This window comes from Oikopleura dioica, chromosome XSR (genome assembly GCF_907165135.1).
Source record: "Oikopleura dioica chromosome XSR, OKI2018_I68_1.0, whole genome shotgun sequence".
NCBI lineage: Eukaryota > Metazoa > Chordata > Appendicularia > Copelata > Oikopleuridae > Oikopleura > Oikopleura dioica.
The window spans coordinates 6,536,991-6,554,700 of record NC_137294.1 but is presented as its reverse complement, the minus strand read 5'-3'; the positions used below and the strand labels follow the sequence as shown (position 1 = coordinate 6,554,700).

Genomic DNA, 17,710 nt, shown 5'->3' with positions numbered 1-17,710 from the left:
CCCCGTATTCTTCCAAGATCGCATCTTCATCCCTTCGCGTTTGTTTTTTTATAAGAAATGGAGACAGCTTTTGGTTTAATTTTATTATAAATTAAATATTAATTGAACTTCACAAAAGTTAAAATGAGACACATGAATTTCGGAAAATTTCAATTTGGACGAATTTACAGATAAAAAAATGCTCAAAATTTTCAATTCACCGCGTTCTGATGTTACTGTGCCGTTCTGTTCGGAAATGATGAAATACGAGATGATGATAATGATACTGCATCTGCTTGTTGTGGACAGTAAATTTGAATTTAAATGTAGCACGGGCGAGAGATGAGTTTGAAGCAATCAAGGTCGCGGTTAGATAACTTAGATTCCCTACCAATTTTGAAAGCGAGGAATTTTCACGCACATTTGAGGTAATAATAAAAGGTATGGTTCGCTACTTGAATGGTAGTGTGGCGGCATGAGTTGAAAGATATAATGGGGACGATAAGAAGGACTCCGCCACTCGGTTGAAAGGTCGCGAACACGATGTCGGGTGAGAAGTCGGTCTTTGTTATCAAACGTAAGTTGTATGAAATATGACGAGTAAGGTAAATTAAGGTAAAAAAGCCTCAGTAAGCATTCGAAATAGTACCCGCTGAGATATGTTTACGGGTTAACGATAAATGAGAACGAACGAAAGTGGGGTCATTTATTTTGAGGGTCGGAACTAATCTGGAGCTGTGAACTTGTTTGGACTCACGGCCTCTAGTTTAGGTTTGATGCGAAAAAGGGATTCAAATGACTGGCCGTTTCGTCCGCATATGACAGCTAAAACATACTGTATAAGGATTTTAAACAAATAAAGAATAATAGAGAAGCGGGCGACTGTACAGGATGGTGGAAGGAAGGATGAGAAAGAGGGAGTACCTGTCTTGTCCAAAATTTGGAAAGTCAAGATTCGAGAAATATTGAAGATTCGTCGAGATTATTCTGTGGCAATCGCCGTCGCCTGCTGTGCTTGATCGGCAACAGAAAAGCCACTGATCTGCTGTGGCGAGGGAGAGGCTGACTGGGAAACATGAGTCGAAGCTACGTTTATTAGCGGAGATGAAACGCGCTTGCTAGCAGCGAGACTTGCAGCCGCGAGACTGGCGGCCACATGGGAGGCTTCCTTCACTCCGTTTGAATTGGTTGAATTGTTCTCCTGGACGGGCGCAGTCGGCGACATACGGCTAGTTTGGCTGCTCCCAGGAGGAGAGCTTCTAGGAGAAGTGCTACTACTTTCCATGACAGACGCAGCGCTTTGGCCCAAGAGAGAAGCTGACGAAAACATACTCGGGATGATAGAAGGAGCCATATTTGCAGCCTGGGACGACGATTTGTAAAACATCTCTGAAGGGTTTCTCCACGCCTTGCCAGCTCCCGGAAGTAAATCATACTGAAGAATGAATTTATTATGTTGAATAAGGAGATGTCCTTTACCTGAGTTTTGAGCTTCTGCATTAACTCGGGCGAGTGAATGGGAGCTCCTGGAGGAATTTGAATAGTCGAGGACTTGCTCTCCGAGTTTGACTCGGAAACATCGCTGACTTCAGAAGGGGCGTTGGATTGACCCTTATCGAGGCGATGGGAGTCCATGTGTCGCTTAAAGTTGAGAGTTGAGGAGAATGTGATCCCGCAGATGTCGCACGAAGGACGCGGCTGTCCAGGCGGAATCGACAATCCCGTCGGCGCACACTCCAGGATGTGCTTAGATAATTCTTTGGGCTCAACAAAGACCTCGCCACACATGGAACACTTTTTTGGATCCTTGATCATTTGATTGAGCATATTCCCAACTGCTGGCCACTGTCCCGGGTGATGCTTGTTAATATGGACCTAAAAGAAAAGAATTCTAAAACGTTCTGGAGCTGGGTCTCCTACCTTGAGCTGGCCCTTTTGCTTGTGTCCCTTTCCACAGATCATACACTTATACGGCTTTTCGCCAGTATGAACTCGCATATGTATGTTCAGCGCGCTCGGTGTTCTCCAGCTTGAGCCACAAATGTTACAGAGTATTGGATTCTTTGGCACTAAAGCTGAACCGGAGGTTCCCGTATTCGCCGTAGAGTTTCCATTACTTGCTCCGTGGTAAGAAACTAGGCTCAAACCAGAATTCGCGTTCCGGTCTAAGCCACTGACAGGACTGACGGATTTCTTCTTGTCTCGCTGCTGCGACTCGTGGAACTTGAGCAAGCTATTCTGGAGAGCAAAGTTGGGAAACATATTCGATGATTTCCCTCGAGAGACGAGCGAGTCGGAAGACGGAAATGCCAGCGAACTAAATGCACATAAAATAAAGCGTATATTCAAAAAAATTGGCTGTATAAATTGTCACATTACTAAATCACTTCTATTCAGACAATACTAACTTTTTTGGCAAGTTTTGCTGCTGAAAGAGTTGGCTCAGAGGGTTCATGCGATTCTGCAGAGTTTGAGCAAAATTGGGCTCTTGAGATAGAGCGGGTTGTTCTTCAGTCGGTATCTCAATAATCTCGTCTTCATCTGATCCCTTTGACTCTTTTTCCTCCCTTGGCTCAGAAGGTTCGACAACGATCTCTTCATCTGGGTCCTCGATTTTCATTGCATGATTCGCCATACGTGCTCTCTTTATCGTTTCTGGAAATATTTGTTAGTGGATATTGAAAGATAATCGAGAGGTTCACCTATAAGGGCGTTGCGTTTTTCGAGTTCATTAGACATTTTGCTTATTTGTAAAAGGTTCAGAATATTCAAGCTGGGGTTTGGTGTTGATGCTGCTGCGCCTGGCAGTGGCAAATTTCCCATTGGACCGAAAGCTCCCGGTCTAAAGGCTGGAGTCGATTCGTCTTCTGAGCGGCGTCTCTTTCGGGCTGAGGCGGAGCGGTTTTGACTATCTGATGAGGTCTGGTTGGTCTCCAACGAGTTTGCAGAGGTGAAGGAAGGAACAGCACCTGGAGTGGTGTTCTGCTGGCTCGGAGAGATCATCGAGTTTGGCGTCGCCGAAGCGAGCATTGTCGGACTCAGCTGCAGGGGCGTCGTCTGATGATTAGCTTTGTTAATAAGCGGCGACGGCCCCTCTGACGGATCTGCAAGAAGTGCCGCGTATAAATAGCTGAACAAAAATATAAGCCAAGAGGCAACTCCTATTTTAAGTCGAAAACCGCTTGGAAATATTTCATCAATAACTAAACCTATTCTAACTCGCAGGCGAGCTTGTATATAAGAAGCTGAGTGAAATTTATTCATAATATATTAGAAAAAATTGAAAAAGGACGAAATCATCAATGATTAAGGCGCTTCGGTGAAAATCTATTTTTTCGCGCTAATGCAAAATTAACGAGCTAAAGTCTAAGATCTTTCAGATTGGATTATACTCCCAAAATAATTCTTCTCGCCGTTTTTAAAATTTTAATCACTGTTCGATCAAAATTACTCGAAAAACAATAAGTGAAATCATAGAAGAGTACACACCTAAGTGTTTTGCTAGTGGATTCGATAGCGGATTCAATTTCACGTCTCCTCGGCGGTGCCTTGATTGCTTGTTTGACTGCATCGTCTACTTCGCCTGGGGCGACTTTAGGCACACTCTTCTCATTTTCGCCATGCTCGACAGACATGTGCGCCATAAGGTACCGTTCGTCGGAGCAAAAGAATTGGCAACGGTCGCATGATAAAATCGGCACTCCCTGTAACACAAACGGAGCCCGATTCGCAGCCATCTAAAATTTGAAATTTGCCATTCCAGCTTTTCTTGAATATTTTCGAAGGAAATTTGAACTTGAATGAAATGACGGAATAAGAAGAGAACAAGAAATTGGTTAGTAGAATACCACAAAGAATAGAAAGAAAATGACAGCAAGGTTAAAGGTGTATTGTAAAAGGCTGAAGCAATCGAGTAACTTTGAAAAACTACTTGTAAAAATGCCCTCCGTAGAGCCCAGATGGGGTGTTCATGGGTCTTCGATAGATATTCTGGTCCTCATTTGGGGTCGGCAGAGAACACTTTCACAGAGGAGCAAGTTTGTGGCTGATTGACATCAGGAAACAAAAGAGACAAGAAAGCAGAAACATAAATAAAGAAAATTAGAGAAAATTGAAAGCTAGAAGTCACATACACTGTATATGATATACAGGCGATTAAGAACCAGAAGAGAATGAGTTTTGATGAAAAATGAGGCCACCTTGTGAAATCAAGAAAGATTTCGTCCGAAACGCGGTGAAGGTTAATTTTGCTAGGAAATTGGAAAAGATGGAGTGAAAAAATCCAATCGATTATGGAAGAGCACACACTCACACACTATACTCGCCTACCACACAAATGGGGAATGCAGAAGATGAACGCTTGACGCTGAAAATTCGATCGACATTTCAAAAAACAAGAGATTTTTTACAATGGAGTTGAAAAACCAAAGTCAGCGGGTGGAGCTGAAATTCTAAATTTTAGAATATAAAAAATTGCGAGTTCACGCAATTAGCGACTATCCGGAGGCCTTTGACTCTAGGGAATTCGACTTTAAAATTGGCCTTGGGGCCCATCTTAGCCTGGCTTTCATTACCTCGAGCGCGCAAATTGGCAGCTTGTGCCGCGTTTCGCTGCTGTCACAGAAGAAAATTGCAAGGACAGAAAATTGATAATATTTTATGAAAATAATTCTCAAAAATCTGTCACCCTGAAACTTGATTCTTTTTAGGTAACTTACTCCCTAGCAGAAGTTTCCTTCAAGAGTCCTGAATCAGAATGGGAATCTCTTTTTTCCGGATGTCTGGAAATATGTTTGTTCTCTCTCATCGTCTCCGAGATTACGCAGCGAGTTTCCCACGATGTCGAAAAAAACTGATTCGAATTGCGGCGATGCAGAGACTATCATCCCTCGTTAAATTCTCAATTTTGTGAAAAATGTTAAACTTAGCAATTTATTTTTTTTTGAAAGCGCGGCGCTGCTGGGCGGACGGCGTCGGCCTCCTGGTCGCGCTCCCTCGTCGGTCAAATTTCCAAAGGGTTTTTGCGCAATAAAAATTATACATTGCAAAAATCGATGAAAAGGGATGATCTCTGTGCGTCGCTGGGCGAGTGCGCGCGTTCTCCTTATGCGTGAGTGTAAGCGCGTGTGATTGCGATATTGGTGCGCTGTGGATTTTTAAAAAATCAGTTTAAAAATTTATGTATTCAAATAAGGGAACTTCGATTTTCGAAGGGAAACGAAGTGGCGCTATCTTTTACTTTTCATGGAATTTGACGCGTTGGACTAGTATTTCAGATTAGGAAAGAACGAAAAGAAACTGTGACATGGAGACACGTGTGCCGCCTCAAGAAAGAATCAGTAAGGAAATTATAAGAAGGGTAAATTGAAGGAAACAGGGAGTTATTGGTCTCGCTGGCGCTGATCGGGAAAGTACTTTGGTTGCTCTTGTAATGGTGGGCTTGGTAAATGACTCAATCACAAGGGGAAATGTTTGGAGACGCTCTTGGGTTCTGATGGGGAGGTCTGAGGGGATTACCCAGAAGTAGGACTCGGCGAATTCGCAGCAGACGTTGAGGTGGTAAGGATTGTTTTAGTGCGGATCACAGCTTCCAGCTCTTTTGTTATGTTTTCTGAAAACCTCAAATTACTTACAGAACTATACGATTAGTCTTCCTTGATTTCTTAGTAAAAATTCTCATGATCCAGTAAATACCCTGCTAGTTTTTTCATATTTATGCTTTTAGGACAAACGAACATACAATTTCTATCTATTGAGATGCTTTTTACAAAACTAACTCACAAAGCTGCGCACCGGAAGATCACGATGATTTTCGGACTCTCTCATTTTATTGCCTCATCTCTACTGTAAGTTCTGAGATTTCTCGCGCTGGGCACGGAAAAAAAATTCGCGAAAATCGCATCTGAAAAAATGAGAAAGTGAAATCGAGGAAGTGCGCCAAGCGCAGGCTTCCCCAAGGGAGGTTGCGCTTAGTTTTCTTCCCACAAAATTCGATTCTCATTTTTTTCCTCCTTTAATTCGCGGCGCTGCAGGATTCGCGCAATAGTGGCGGCGGCGCGTTCAGGCCGCTAGGCGCAAACGCTCCGCCCGAATGAATTTTTATAAAGTTTCGGGCACATGGCCAAAGGCTCCAAAGCCATTATCTATCGATCCAATCGGAATTTCAAAGAAATATATTATCTGACTGAAAATAATTAAATTAAAATTGAGCAAGAATATAACACATTTTAGTTGGCTGGAAAAGATCTTTAAATGATATCCACAAATAAGGTGAAAATAGTTTTAGAAATGCTCAAAAAGATACGAGTCAAGACATCTGATGATTACTGAAAAAAAAGCTTGTAAAAAAATTTGATTACTCTCTGAAATCGTTAAGAAAACGACGTAGAATAAATTTTATAAAGTTTCGGGCGCGAGGCCAAAAGGTCGCGCTTTTTCGAAAATCAATATATTAGGTTGCAATTTTTAATGAAGAAAATCGAACGAAAGCCGATTTCCATTCACTGTATATACTATTAATTGGCTGCCAACATAGAGGACAAGAAAATTTCATAGCTGCGAGTAAGAGTTTAGGTATTTCGCTGTCTATTTTCATGACGCGCTAAGAATTCATCCCAAATAGATAATAATATCGAGCAACTTTCCCACTGGCTGGGTTCGATAGCATTTCTGGCTAATATATGAGATTTTTTCAAGCACAAGTTCTTTGATCGATAAGCCTATTAATTGAATTAATGACGGAAAAAAGTGCCAACAAAAATGGTCGTTAAATTCAAATGGGCTGAATTTCCCTGGGAATTTTGAATCGTGACGGCCGTATTTTCATGGAGGACTGATAACATCCCAAAGATACTCACCTAGTCGAGAATGCTTGGCTAAGTGGTGCTCGATGTCGTCTATGGCAGTGTTCGGGAAACAGGTGTGGCAGAAGAGACAGCAGAACTCACTGTTTCTCAAAGATATGTAGCGCGTTCGCTTCTGAAATTTCGCATTTGTCCTGTATTTAACTTATTTGGGCAGCTACATTCAACAGGTTCCGGTGTCGACGCGCGCTACTTACAGTGGTGGCGATATTCTGCATCTTTGGCTTTTCATTGTGATTTTGCTCTGCCTCGGATTCGCGTTGCTTTTGTTCTTTCGAGTGCTAAAATTCGACAGTAATTTTTCTGCAGCACTAGAAATTTTGGCAAAAAACGCCCCAGGCGAGTGTCTCTTCCAGGGCGCGAAAAACTCAACTCTTATTAAGTTGATCCTCTTTTAAATAAGGAAAGTTTTTAAATAAAAATTTTCAAAATGTAAATTCTTAAAGACTATTGATAGAATTATAGCCGGCTGGTGTGGGAATATTTGTTTTGGAAATATTTCTGGGTTGGGCACACGCTCAAGCGGGCTGAGCCTGAGAAAAACTCTGAGTTATTGACTTGAACTGAAATCTATTGAGCTCCCCGCGCCAAGTGAAATTTTCAATCAATGTCGAATTAAAGAGCTCTTTATGGCTATCTTCACAGAAAAACGCTCTAATTTGTGCTCAAATGTTATATTTGTTCTGAATAAGATGTATCACTATATTAAGCTAATCGGTTTATTTTACCAAATCGACAATCATAAATGTGCTACTCTTTATTAAGAAAAGTACTTGTTTAAAAATGTCTTGGCAGAGCGCCAGTGAACTTAGTCGGAATGATTAGATGGAAAAAACATCCGAATATTAGAAAGATTGCGAATGGAAAATTTCATGGAAAGCGTCGCCGCGGGGTGAAAGCGTGCCCAAGTCCAGCTAATTGACAAATTGATTATGCGAATTTCCTCTCAATCGGGGAGCAATATCCTCCAGCCGTCGAAAAAGGGAGCTTTTATTATTTGAAAAATCCTCGCTCTATTGCATAGTTTATTGATTTGCGGCCCCTAAAATAATCGTCTGAAAAATTGCATTTATCGATTCCGAGCAGAGGCAGCTCTCTGCCGATGGAGATATTTCCTTTCAAAGTGCAATCATTTGTCTATCTTTAAAAAAAGTTTGTGCGACTTAAGGGAGCTCACCCGCCTAAGCGTTTTGTGCGCCAGTTGGTGAAATCACCCAGGAATCGATAGGCCAAGCTACCCAAAGCCATATTTTAACAAAATATATATTTCACATAAGCGCGACTAAACTCGCAAAATATTCACATCGATCCTTGACTTTTCGAGCACTTAGAGTCAATTTGTTTTTGCCAGATTTTAGCTCAGCAAAATGATTATCCGGGCGAAAAGGCAGAAACGCAGAAAATATTCATATAACTCGGGCGGCGTTTTCCAGTATTCCACGAAGAAGAAAAGCAAAAATCAGAAACTCACGGAAGCTCATAAAATATCCGGAACATTGTCATTTTTCGAAGCTACACGAACGGCGAAACTTATCCGAAAAAAGATCAAAGAAAACTTCCGCCGCAGCGCAAGTGTTGTAGCCGTACACAAATTTTTCATAATTGCTTCCGAGATTTTTCGGCTTTAACCTTATATGAAGACCACTATATTTAACAAAAAAAAAACGCTTGAACGGTGACAGTATCGTGCGAATTTAGAAGCGGGCCATATGCGCGGCGCTTAAATTTTCGAAAATATAGTATTGACCTCAATCAGGCGGCGTGCCCTTAAAATTTGCAACATTTTAATCAATAGGCCATATTGTTATATCTTGTGACTGTTGAGCAGCAGGGTGAAATCAATGCGCAACAGATTGGAGCAAAGCCAATATTTTTAAAGCTCTGGCCCGAACTTGAGAAACTCCCCCAAGTTCAGAAGAGCTGAATAAACAACGAAAATCATTCTTAAGAAACATTTTTAAGGGGATCAATCATTAAGAGTTTTCAGATCGGCTTTGATTGTGACCTTTTAGCCGCCAGGCAGGCGCGTCTAATCAGGTGATATAAAAATTTTCAGTTTTTAAATTTTACGACAAGCCGATTTTGGTAAGTAATTGCGCCCTAAACAATCCGCGCCGCTCAGATTCCAGCACTGCTAATCAAATCTTTCTCCACCAATTTAGTCCTCCACTTACTGTTGCTCTTACTGCAGCGGCGCTTCTATTCTACCACTCTCTACTCGTCTCATGTGCGAATAACATTGTTGTCTCCAAAAATGTGCAAAAATTCGCACCACATTATGATGCTCGAGTTCAAGAAAATTTCTGAGTAAACAACTCGCGGAAAAAACATATATTCTGATTTTATGAAAAAACTAGAAAAAAAGAAGCGAGAAAAAATTTTCTCAGTCCGAGCACGGTTCACCATGGAGAGCAAATTCCCAAGGCTATTGTTTCCTCTTTTGATCGAAAAATTCTACTTCTGCGCTTTTCTGTTTGAATAAAAGTTTGAAAGGAAAATTTCACTGGGACGCTGAGTCGACTGTACTTACGGGCTCGGGATTACTGTATTTTACTTCGTTGCACTCTCTTTCCACGCGCGCGAAAGATCGAAAGACTCACTTCAATTTTCAAAGGGAGTTGAAAAAAATCTTTATTTTTCATTTTCTTCATTGAACATATTTTTTGAAGCGAGCCGCGTCCAAGTTTTTGGCAACTGCGGCGAGCTTTTAATGATCAACTGAGCGGAGCAAAATTTTATGTCGCCCTTTGTCAATAGTCAGCCTAACGCACAGCCAAAACGCTCATAATAAAAATTTGCAATAAAAATATTAAAAAAGCTTTTCTTAAGGCGCTTGAAAGACCGACCCGCCGCCCAGACTAAAACTATCGCTAGATAATTTTACGGCTAGGTTTCGATTTTATAGCAGTTTCATTGATTTGAAAATGCAAACGCTCAACCCGGGGGTGAATTTTTATCTGCTTTGGTTGAAAAAAAAGGATGAAAAATTTTGGGCTTTGGAACGTCCGCTGGGCTGCGACCCCGAATTTCAAATGAGGGTAAAATTTATTCACTGGGCGATCGCCGATCGGATCAGTTCTAGCGCCGATGGAACTCGGATTTGAACAAATTTTTCTTCAAAAATGCCGCCTCAAAGGTCACCTTGCGTCATGGTGGTGGCAGAAAATGTCCGAGATTCGAAAGACGAGCTCAAATATCAGAGAGACCAAAAATGGCAACATTTCAAATGCTAACGTTTTCAAGTCCAAAATTACAAAACTCGCTTCCACCGAAAATAGCACTTCTTTTCACAATTACGCCAATTAATATTTTTGGCCGCATTCCTGCCCTTAAAACATTGACGCTCATAAAAATATCTGAATTTTTACTCGTTTGAGCATCATAAAACACGGTTTTTACATCTGGCCGAAATTTCGCGTTTTAACGGGCCCCTGACGCCAGCATAATTAACTTAATTAACTAAACAGCCATTGTCTTTGATTTCAGCGCCAAATTTCGGCGCGAAAAAGCACGAACCTGATTGCAGGGATTGCTGCTCTGGGTGCAGTGGAAGTGGGCGACCAGGTGTCTCCTGAAGGTGACTAGCTGTTGGTAGCTTTTCTCGCAAAACGGGCATTGATTCTTCTTCTTCTTGTCTTAAAAAATATTTTCGGAAAAATGCGTCTTTGGCAATTTGGAGAATGTCCGACAACTGAGACCAGCCAGCATCTGGCGAGATAAAGAAAAATTATTTTGTTTTTAAAATGTTTTTTTATCGAAAATATTCATCGCGGCGTAAATCCAGCCAAGGGGAAATTCCTAGAGCGAGAAGCTCAGGCAAAATATAGCTCGAGAATTCTCAAAACGAACTCTTCACGCTTCAGTCGACTTACAGAATAGATAACACTCCTTATCGAACATTCGGCACATCAACTTGGAAATATTTTTTTTATTATTTTCGGCTGGCTTGAACTTTTAAGGGTTTCGGAAGGAAGTTAAATAAGGGTGTCACTGTGTTAACTTTCGGGCAAAATTCAAGTAGAAGATCTTCATTTTATATTTTTCTAAAAACAAATCAACTCTAAATGTAACACCAAAACTTTTTGTCGATCCATTTTTATGTTTCTAGTAATTGGAATCGTTATAAAATAAACTCTTTTGATTTTTTTAAACGAAAAAAGTTCAAAGATGTATCACTTAGTTTCACGCACGTAAAAAGACCGGAAAAGTTGCGAGTTTGAGACTGGTTACGCAAGATAAAGCACAAGCCTTTTGATAATTCTTCAAATATAAAAAAAGTTAATTAAATCTTTTTTCGTCGTTTGATGATTTCGCCGTGGAATAATCAAAATGGCTTCTGACTTACGGAGGGCGAGTTTGGCGGCAGAGTCGCGCGCTCTTTTGAATTCGGAAAAAGAGCGGTTATTCAGACGACAGAAGCTGTTCTTTTCTTCTTCCGTGTACTGCTGCCAGTTGGAGAAAAACGAAGTAGTCCGACGTCGCTTGCTTTTCACTAAAAATAATAATTAATAATGTTAACAAGTATAAATACTTATAAAAAGTGGTTATATAAAATTATTTGTTGAATAATAAGCAATATTAATCTAAATTTTAATCTTAATCCGGTTTTTTTGTTACTAAATAATTTCTTTAACAAATTTGAGCGGACAGGCCGCGCCGATTTCATGTTCTACCCTTAAAATTATGAGCAGTACCTGGAAGTTGATTTTTTCGGACTTTGTTGTTGATCGTTTCGCTTCTAAGAGAACTTGTCAAACTTGGAAGGCGTCCATCGGGAGTCATTCTGAAAAATTCTCGTTTCTTTTCTGTCTTTGATAAAAGGGGGAAATAGAAATGCTTTTGAAATGGATGATTTACTCTGGAAGTTCAAGTTCGGCTTTTTATTATTTCGAAATGAAAATATCAGAAAAACGGGACTTTCAATAAAAAGCATGAAAGTCTCGAGTTCCAAATTATCTCAAAAAATTCTCGAAATTTGGAATTCGCAGCGGCGAAATTAAAAATTTCCGAAATGGGGCGCCGCAAAATTTCCTCTTCACGTTCTTAGAAAAATCAAAATAAAGAAAAAAATCATACGCATTTTTTAATCAAAAGATTTCTATATTACTTCGACGATGTTTGCTGTTTTCCCAGGATCTCTCTCTTGCTGAAACAATTTTTCTCTCTTGAAGGTGATTTTGTTTAATAAGCGCGAACAATCGCCCAAAAATTTCGCTCTCATCATTTGTGGGCATTCTCGGAAAAGTGCGTTTTTGAGAGTGTCTCGGCAGGACGCAATAGCTTTCCAACATTTTTCAATAAATGTCATTTTAAAATGAAAAGCCAACACACAATGGGGCTGCCACTGGCAGCACAAACCGAAACAGCGCCGCGCTAAATCACGAAAAAATTTAGAAAATCAACTTTTTAAAGCTCAACCCCGATTCTGCTCGATTCTAGCGACGTTTTCTATTGTCTAATCGAAGAAAGAAGAAAGGTCTGGAAGTTGAAAGGGCAAATATTCCCCGCGGAGGAGGAATATTTCCGGGGTCAGCTTTCGATATTTATAAGTTGAATAATTATAAAAAGGTATTCACCGGGTGACTCTCCCGCCGTAAACGATAAATAAAGACACTTTCCCAGCTTGAGTGATTTTTTCTAATTTCCATTTCCGAAAAAACCAAGTTGGAATCCAAAACAAGTCATTAACAAAAACTTTAAAAACGACTCAGCAGTAGAATTTCCTTCAATTCAAAAAATTCGAGCATTTGAAAAAAAAGGAAACAGTGAGAATATCATTTCCCTTTATTTCGATTTGTGGTGAATTTTTAGCGGCGAAAATTCAAATCAAAAATTCAAGGGCCTTGGAGAAATTTTCAATTTCGATATTCAAGAGGCCTAAATTTTCTAGCGCCGCGGAAAGCGTCCACGGAAGCTCTCTCTCACTCTTTGAACTTGCCTATTGTACCGCATTTACAGTAATCGCTCTGTGTATCTAAGAAATAAGAAAATAAAATAAAAAAAAGTGGCCGGAAGAAAAATCTAGATTAGAATTATTTCGCAGCGCCAAATATTTGGTGGTGCGATGGGTGCAATTACATGCCCAGGCTCGTACTTACGCATTGACATAATTCGAAAAATTCGCGTCAAAAATTCAAAATTACGAATTGCTGGCGCGATCAGGGCGTAGCACCGAAACAGCGGCGACGAAAACGTAAAAAATTTCGAAAAGATTTTTTTTTCATTTTCGGAATTCTGAAAAAGAGGCGCATTTAATTGACGCCGCAACCGCATAATTTCGACAAAACAAAGGCTCTAAGCCAAAACATTTTTCAGACAGAAATTTCACGAGTCTTCGATAAACTTTCTGAACTTCAATCTACGGTAACCTCCTCTAACTGTAAATAAGTCCCTAAGTCGTGTCTTTTATCTTGAGAAAAATGAAAGTATAAAATAGTTCTATAAATAATCCTTATTGCGGCGTCCAATTTTAAACACAACATAAAAAAGTAATCGAGTGTTGGTGTAATTTAAGTCAAACATGTCTAATGTCTTTTTAATTGAACACGCCGAGAAATTACCTATAATCTCAGCTTTTCATAAATGTCGGACATTTGAGCTCTTTGATCACACTTCAATAAATCACTTATTCCAACTCCATTATGTAGTCTACATAATATGTTACAAATCTAGAGTTCTGATAATCTCTTTATAATCTTTATAAGAGAAGTGAAAAATAAGAGACCCTCTATTCTGTGTATCTACGATAACTTGTTATCAGCATGGGATTAATGCTATTCTACTTTTCGAGTTGAGAATGAGTTCGTATGGGTGGAAAATGAGTTTGATGCGGTAGCGTGGTTGTCGCAAACCTCGAATCCTTCCCAGAAATTTCGAATTCGCCAAATAACAAATTCCAGAGCAGACTTTCATTCCGCGAGCGCAATTAGCTTTGTCGAAATTTTGCGGTCGCGGGCTACAATGCGATTTTCTCCTTCAAAAATAAAAACGAAATTTTACCATTTGAGCATATTTTTATCTCGCAAATACAAACTCATAAGATCAATTGAAGCAATTTTGGATTATATTTATTCATTGCGAACAAATTAGTTATTTTCATACATATTAAATTAAGAAGCGCCTTCTAACTTCTAAGCGGGTTTTCAATTTCCCTGAACTAGAAAAATAAGAAGCCGCTTAGAAATTAAGAAAACGTATAAATTTAAATTAGAAATTGAATTTTATTATATGTGACTTCCAATTTTATAGAACTAAGATTATTAAAAACGTGAATCTACGAAACTCTTATTTTTTAATTTAAATACCTTGCTTTAATTTTTCTGGGCTTCTCTGATAAAATAAGTTATTGTCCGTTTATCTCTCATTTTGACTCTGTCCAAGGTTGGCTCTTTCGGGATGGTCGGGTGCGAGCTGGTCGCGGATGGCGTTTGCTGTTTTTTCGCATTGTCAAACGAAAATTTTCGAGATAATGAAAATTATACTATTTAAGGGTACAACAATTTTCGAGTTTGGCGTAACAACAGAAAATTCCATTTTTATCAATTGTGATTCGGAAAACTATTCAAGAGGTGGCGCTCACTCAGCGCCAGCGCACACCGCCGCGGCCACCTCCGAAACGCTATCCAAAGCCAGAATATTGGTTATGTGATTTCAAATTCAAATGCACATCCTTAGACCTTCAATTTGCCGTTCAATGCGTCCTAGTTTAAAATCAATTTTTGAAAAATTTTACTTTTTATTTGATTTTTTAAATTGAACTATTATTGGCTCCAACTCTTAATATACCAATAGTACAATTGGTAGTACAATACCAATCTTGCGTTAGCAACATCAATGATATATCATTGAGCTTTTATTCATTTTAAAGTCGGACAAAATGAAGTAATCGGAGTTATCTAAATCAGTAAATAGTAACCTAAGTTTAAGATATTTCACTATCTTCATTATCTTACCTTAAAATAATTACAAAAAAAAATATAATCATTAAAAATTTTGGGTTATTAACGGATTAATGTAAATTGTAGAAATTTTAACCTAAGGTTATGGAACAGGACTTTAAAGCTTAAGTTCTTATCTTAGATAACTCTCATTATATCGCTTTATTCGTAATAAAAGATATGCGCAAATGAAATAACGCCTAACGATATTTATATACGCTATATTTGGCCATAAATAGAGGACGAGTTATAAAATATATAACTACAGTTAACGTAAAACCAATTCTTCTTACATAAATGCAAACTCTAATTTCTAAGCAGCAAAGAGAAGGGAAGTTCTAACCATTCCTGTGTTTCTTTGATAATAATGAGGGGCGCTAGTAAAAATGATTTTTAAGCGCCAGGACGGCACCATTTGATTTTGAAAATTTCAGAAGAATGTCTCAAGCTCGCCATTATAGGGCGATTCGATGCGAAATGCCGCCCAAAACCTCGAAATTTCCACTTTGAGAGGAGATATTTCCGGCCGCAGTGCTATTTTCAATTGCAATTCCAAGCCACTTTTTAGATTTTTTACGCCAAGGCCAGTCCTCATCAAAAACAGTGGCGCGCTGCGATGATTTCGCTAGAAGAAAAAGCGCAAATTCGATTGTCCAAAATTTGATGATTTTCTTTTTGGTGATCAGAGGGGGCCGCCAAAACATGCAATTAACCCGCAGTAGGTTAATAAAAGGCTGAAAACTCGATTTCCAAAGATCGGTTGCGATCTAGTCGGAAACGTAACAGGTTTGTGTTTATAGAGCGTAATCTTTGATGGGGGAAATGAAAGGCCACAAATTGAGAAATTACATTAGGAAGGTTTATATTTAGAGGGGTAATGAGGCAATTAGCATTTGATATTTTTGATAATTTAATTAAATCGCTCCTACTTTGTGGAGCGCGCTAGAAGGGAGAATCCGAGTCAGAAGTGAAAAAAAGGTTTTCGGTTTTTTGTTTCTCTTCTCTTTTGATCGTGAGCGTGACGAAGGACAAAATTTCTTTTTCGGATTTGCGCGAGGCGATCACATTTCGCTTTGAGCCAGTTTCAAGGTTTGAAATTTCACAAATGTGAATTTACTCAAAAAGTGCTCGCGAAATCCACAAGATTAAGAAATCATTAAAAGCTTTTAGTAGCTATAGCGCGCTGCTTTAAGTGATCCAGCCGAGGTCAACAAATTATATTGCGAAAGGTTGACAGAGCTCTTTTTCGCGGTGCAATTTTGAAACGTGCCCGCATCAATCACTCACAATTCATCCAAAATTATGCTCCCTCCTTATTTATAGACAGTAAAAATAGCGAGAATGAAGCACTCAAAACACAAAAAATTTCCATCAAAATCTCCTTGTTGCTATATTTTGGAGCAAATAAAGAGCCCTTTGTCGAACGCCAAAATTATAACTTCCCAATTTATGATTTCTGAAAATTAAGCCGCCGGAGAAAAGGAGGAATCAAGCGCTCCACGTACTTAGTCGTTCCTTTAGTGCGTTGTTTACTGCAAAAGAAAGAAAATTCAAAGTGTAAATGACTGCTTGTGAGAGAAACAAAGCAAAGACGATTTCATTCAAAACATCGCTGAGCTGATGTGAAAAACAAATTTCGCGCGACTCATTAATATCTCCATTCGATTCCTTAAAATAGAAAGTATGATATTGTGGTAAATTTTGCGCGCGATAATTTTGACAACTACACCATTGTGTTTCGGGGGTGGCAGAATGATATTTGGTAACCAAATATATCAGCTTCTGGCAATTTTTTGCGAGTAAATTAAATTAGTGCGTCAGCCAGCCAGTGCCAGGCCAAACCTGCGAAACAGAGGGTGTCCCTTTCAAAGCCGATAAAGACGAAGAAGAAGAGTGGTCGGAGATATACAGTAGGCCATATACAGAAGTGATTGTTTTCGCCCCTTGAGTGGGTGAAATTTGTAGTCGTTGGTGCACAATGGAAATCCTGTGGCGCTCTCAAAATGGATTTCGCCTTCGACCACAGAGCCCGGATGAGGCGGCCACTCCAAAAACGCCGCCCAAAAATTGGGAATACGAAAAAAATCATAACGCTAGAAATTTATCAGATGTTGGCGGTTTGCCTTTATGCAAAGTGAGTGACGAGCCCCTACTCAAAATGGAAAATTTTTCATGCCGCGCTTGTAATCAATTAAACTGGTATACTGGCACTTTCTGTGTTGGTTGTTTTGCGTAATTGAAGTGATAAGTGAGATTTCGGATATGAGCGGCGGAATTTGAATATTCTCATGCGCGCTCCTTGAGAAATTTTTTGATAAAAAGAATCATCCCCGGAGACAAAATAGAATTACATAATAAAGATAACAAAATAAACGAATGAAGGAGCCGCAGATAGCTCGCGTTTATCGCACTCAATCAATAACGTACTTTCTAATTTCTCACTCGAGCCTAATTTTTATCTTCAATTGGATTTTCTTAGGCTTTGCTCGACACTGTTTCCTGAAAAGAAAAGCGAGCGTAATTCCTAAAAACGAGTTTAGGGATTCTTGCAACGCTGCCAAGGTTGAGAAAACAATGTGCGTTTTAAGTGGTTCCCGAAATATTTTTGGCGGAAATGGCGCTCTCTCCAAATGGCGCGTCACGCGATTTCTGAGAGATTTAGAAATGTCAGCCGCTGCTGTGGCGATTTTCTCAATTTCTTTTTGCTCCTATCCACATACTTTTGACATTTCTACTTTTTGTTAGCACATAATTCACTTTTCCCGAAATTATTTCATTCCCAAAAAAAAAAGCTCCAATTAACGTTGATTGATTACCTTCATCTTGTTTCCTCTGAAAACTGCTGCGAAAGAAGTTTTTTCCTTGAAATTCAGCTCTTGCGTTCCCCTTTTTTCAAAAATCGATGCTCGTCTTTCTGTTTTCGAAAAAAAT

General features: G+C 39.4%; 2 protein-coding genes across 4 annotated transcripts; both read right to left on the bottom strand.

Moving 5' to 3' along the window:
- Positions 1-254: 254 nt before the first annotated feature.
- LOC145708701 (uncharacterized) lies at positions 255-3,716 on the bottom strand. Its single transcript, XM_081786396.1, has 6 exons — positions 3,469-3,716; positions 2,682-3,109; positions 2,388-2,634; positions 1,900-2,296; positions 1,459-1,854; positions 255-1,414 (listed from the first exon to the last, which is right to left on the bottom strand). Exons 1-6 carry the CDS (start codon positions 3,714-3,716, stop codon positions 962-964), a joined length of 2,169 nt encoding a protein of 722 aa, XP_081642522.1. The 3' UTR covers positions 255-961.
- Positions 3,717-5,452: 1,736 nt separating this feature from the next.
- Positions 5,453-17,623, bottom strand: LOC145708703 (uncharacterized). 3 transcript variants are annotated; one of them, XM_081786399.1, is made up of 7 exons: positions 17,596-17,623; positions 11,537-11,625; positions 11,188-11,334; positions 10,359-10,477; positions 7,040-7,123; positions 6,837-6,957; positions 5,453-5,590 (listed from the first exon to the last, which is right to left on the bottom strand). In XM_081786399.1, the coding sequence occupies exons 2-7, from the start codon at positions 11,622-11,624 to the stop codon at positions 5,493-5,495; spliced, it is 657 nt and encodes a 218-aa protein (XP_081642525.1). In that variant the 5' UTR covers position 11,625; positions 17,596-17,623; the 3' UTR covers positions 5,453-5,492. The 3 variants fall into 3 exon arrangements, with proteins under 3 accessions (XP_081642525.1, XP_081642524.1, XP_081642526.1); XM_081786398.1 differs by lacking the exon at positions 17,596-17,623 and adding an exon at positions 14,147-14,505; XM_081786400.1 differs by lacking the exon at positions 17,596-17,623 and adding an exon at positions 12,941-13,055.
- Positions 17,624-17,710: the final 87 nt, after the last annotated feature.

Bases quoted from the DNA above. Each gene is read 5' to 3' on its own strand.
- LOC145708701 (XM_081786396.1), bottom strand. From the start codon at position 3,716: ATGGCTGCGAATCGGGCTCCGTTTGTGTTACAGGGAGTGCCGATTTTA. The intron at 3,110-3,468 runs GTGTGTACTCTT...ATTTTTGTTCAG, and splicing joins TCCACTAGCAAAACACTTAG to CTATTTATACGCGGCACTTC. The intron at 1,855-1,899 runs GTAGGAGACCCA...CTTTTCTTTTAG, and splicing joins AGCAAAAGGGCCAGCTCAAG to GTCCATATTAACAAGCATCA.
- LOC145708703 (XM_081786399.1), bottom strand. From the start codon at position 11,624: ATGACTCCCGATGGACGCCTTCCAAGTTTGACAAGTTCTCTTAGAAGC. The intron at 6,958-7,039 runs GTAAGTAGCGCG...GCGAAATTTCAG, and splicing joins TGCAGAATATCGCCACCACT to AAGCGAACGCGCTACATATC. The intron at 5,591-6,836 runs GTGAGTATCTTT...TGAGGTTTTCAG, and splicing joins AGCCAAGCATTCTCGACTAG to AAAACATAACAAAAGAGCTG.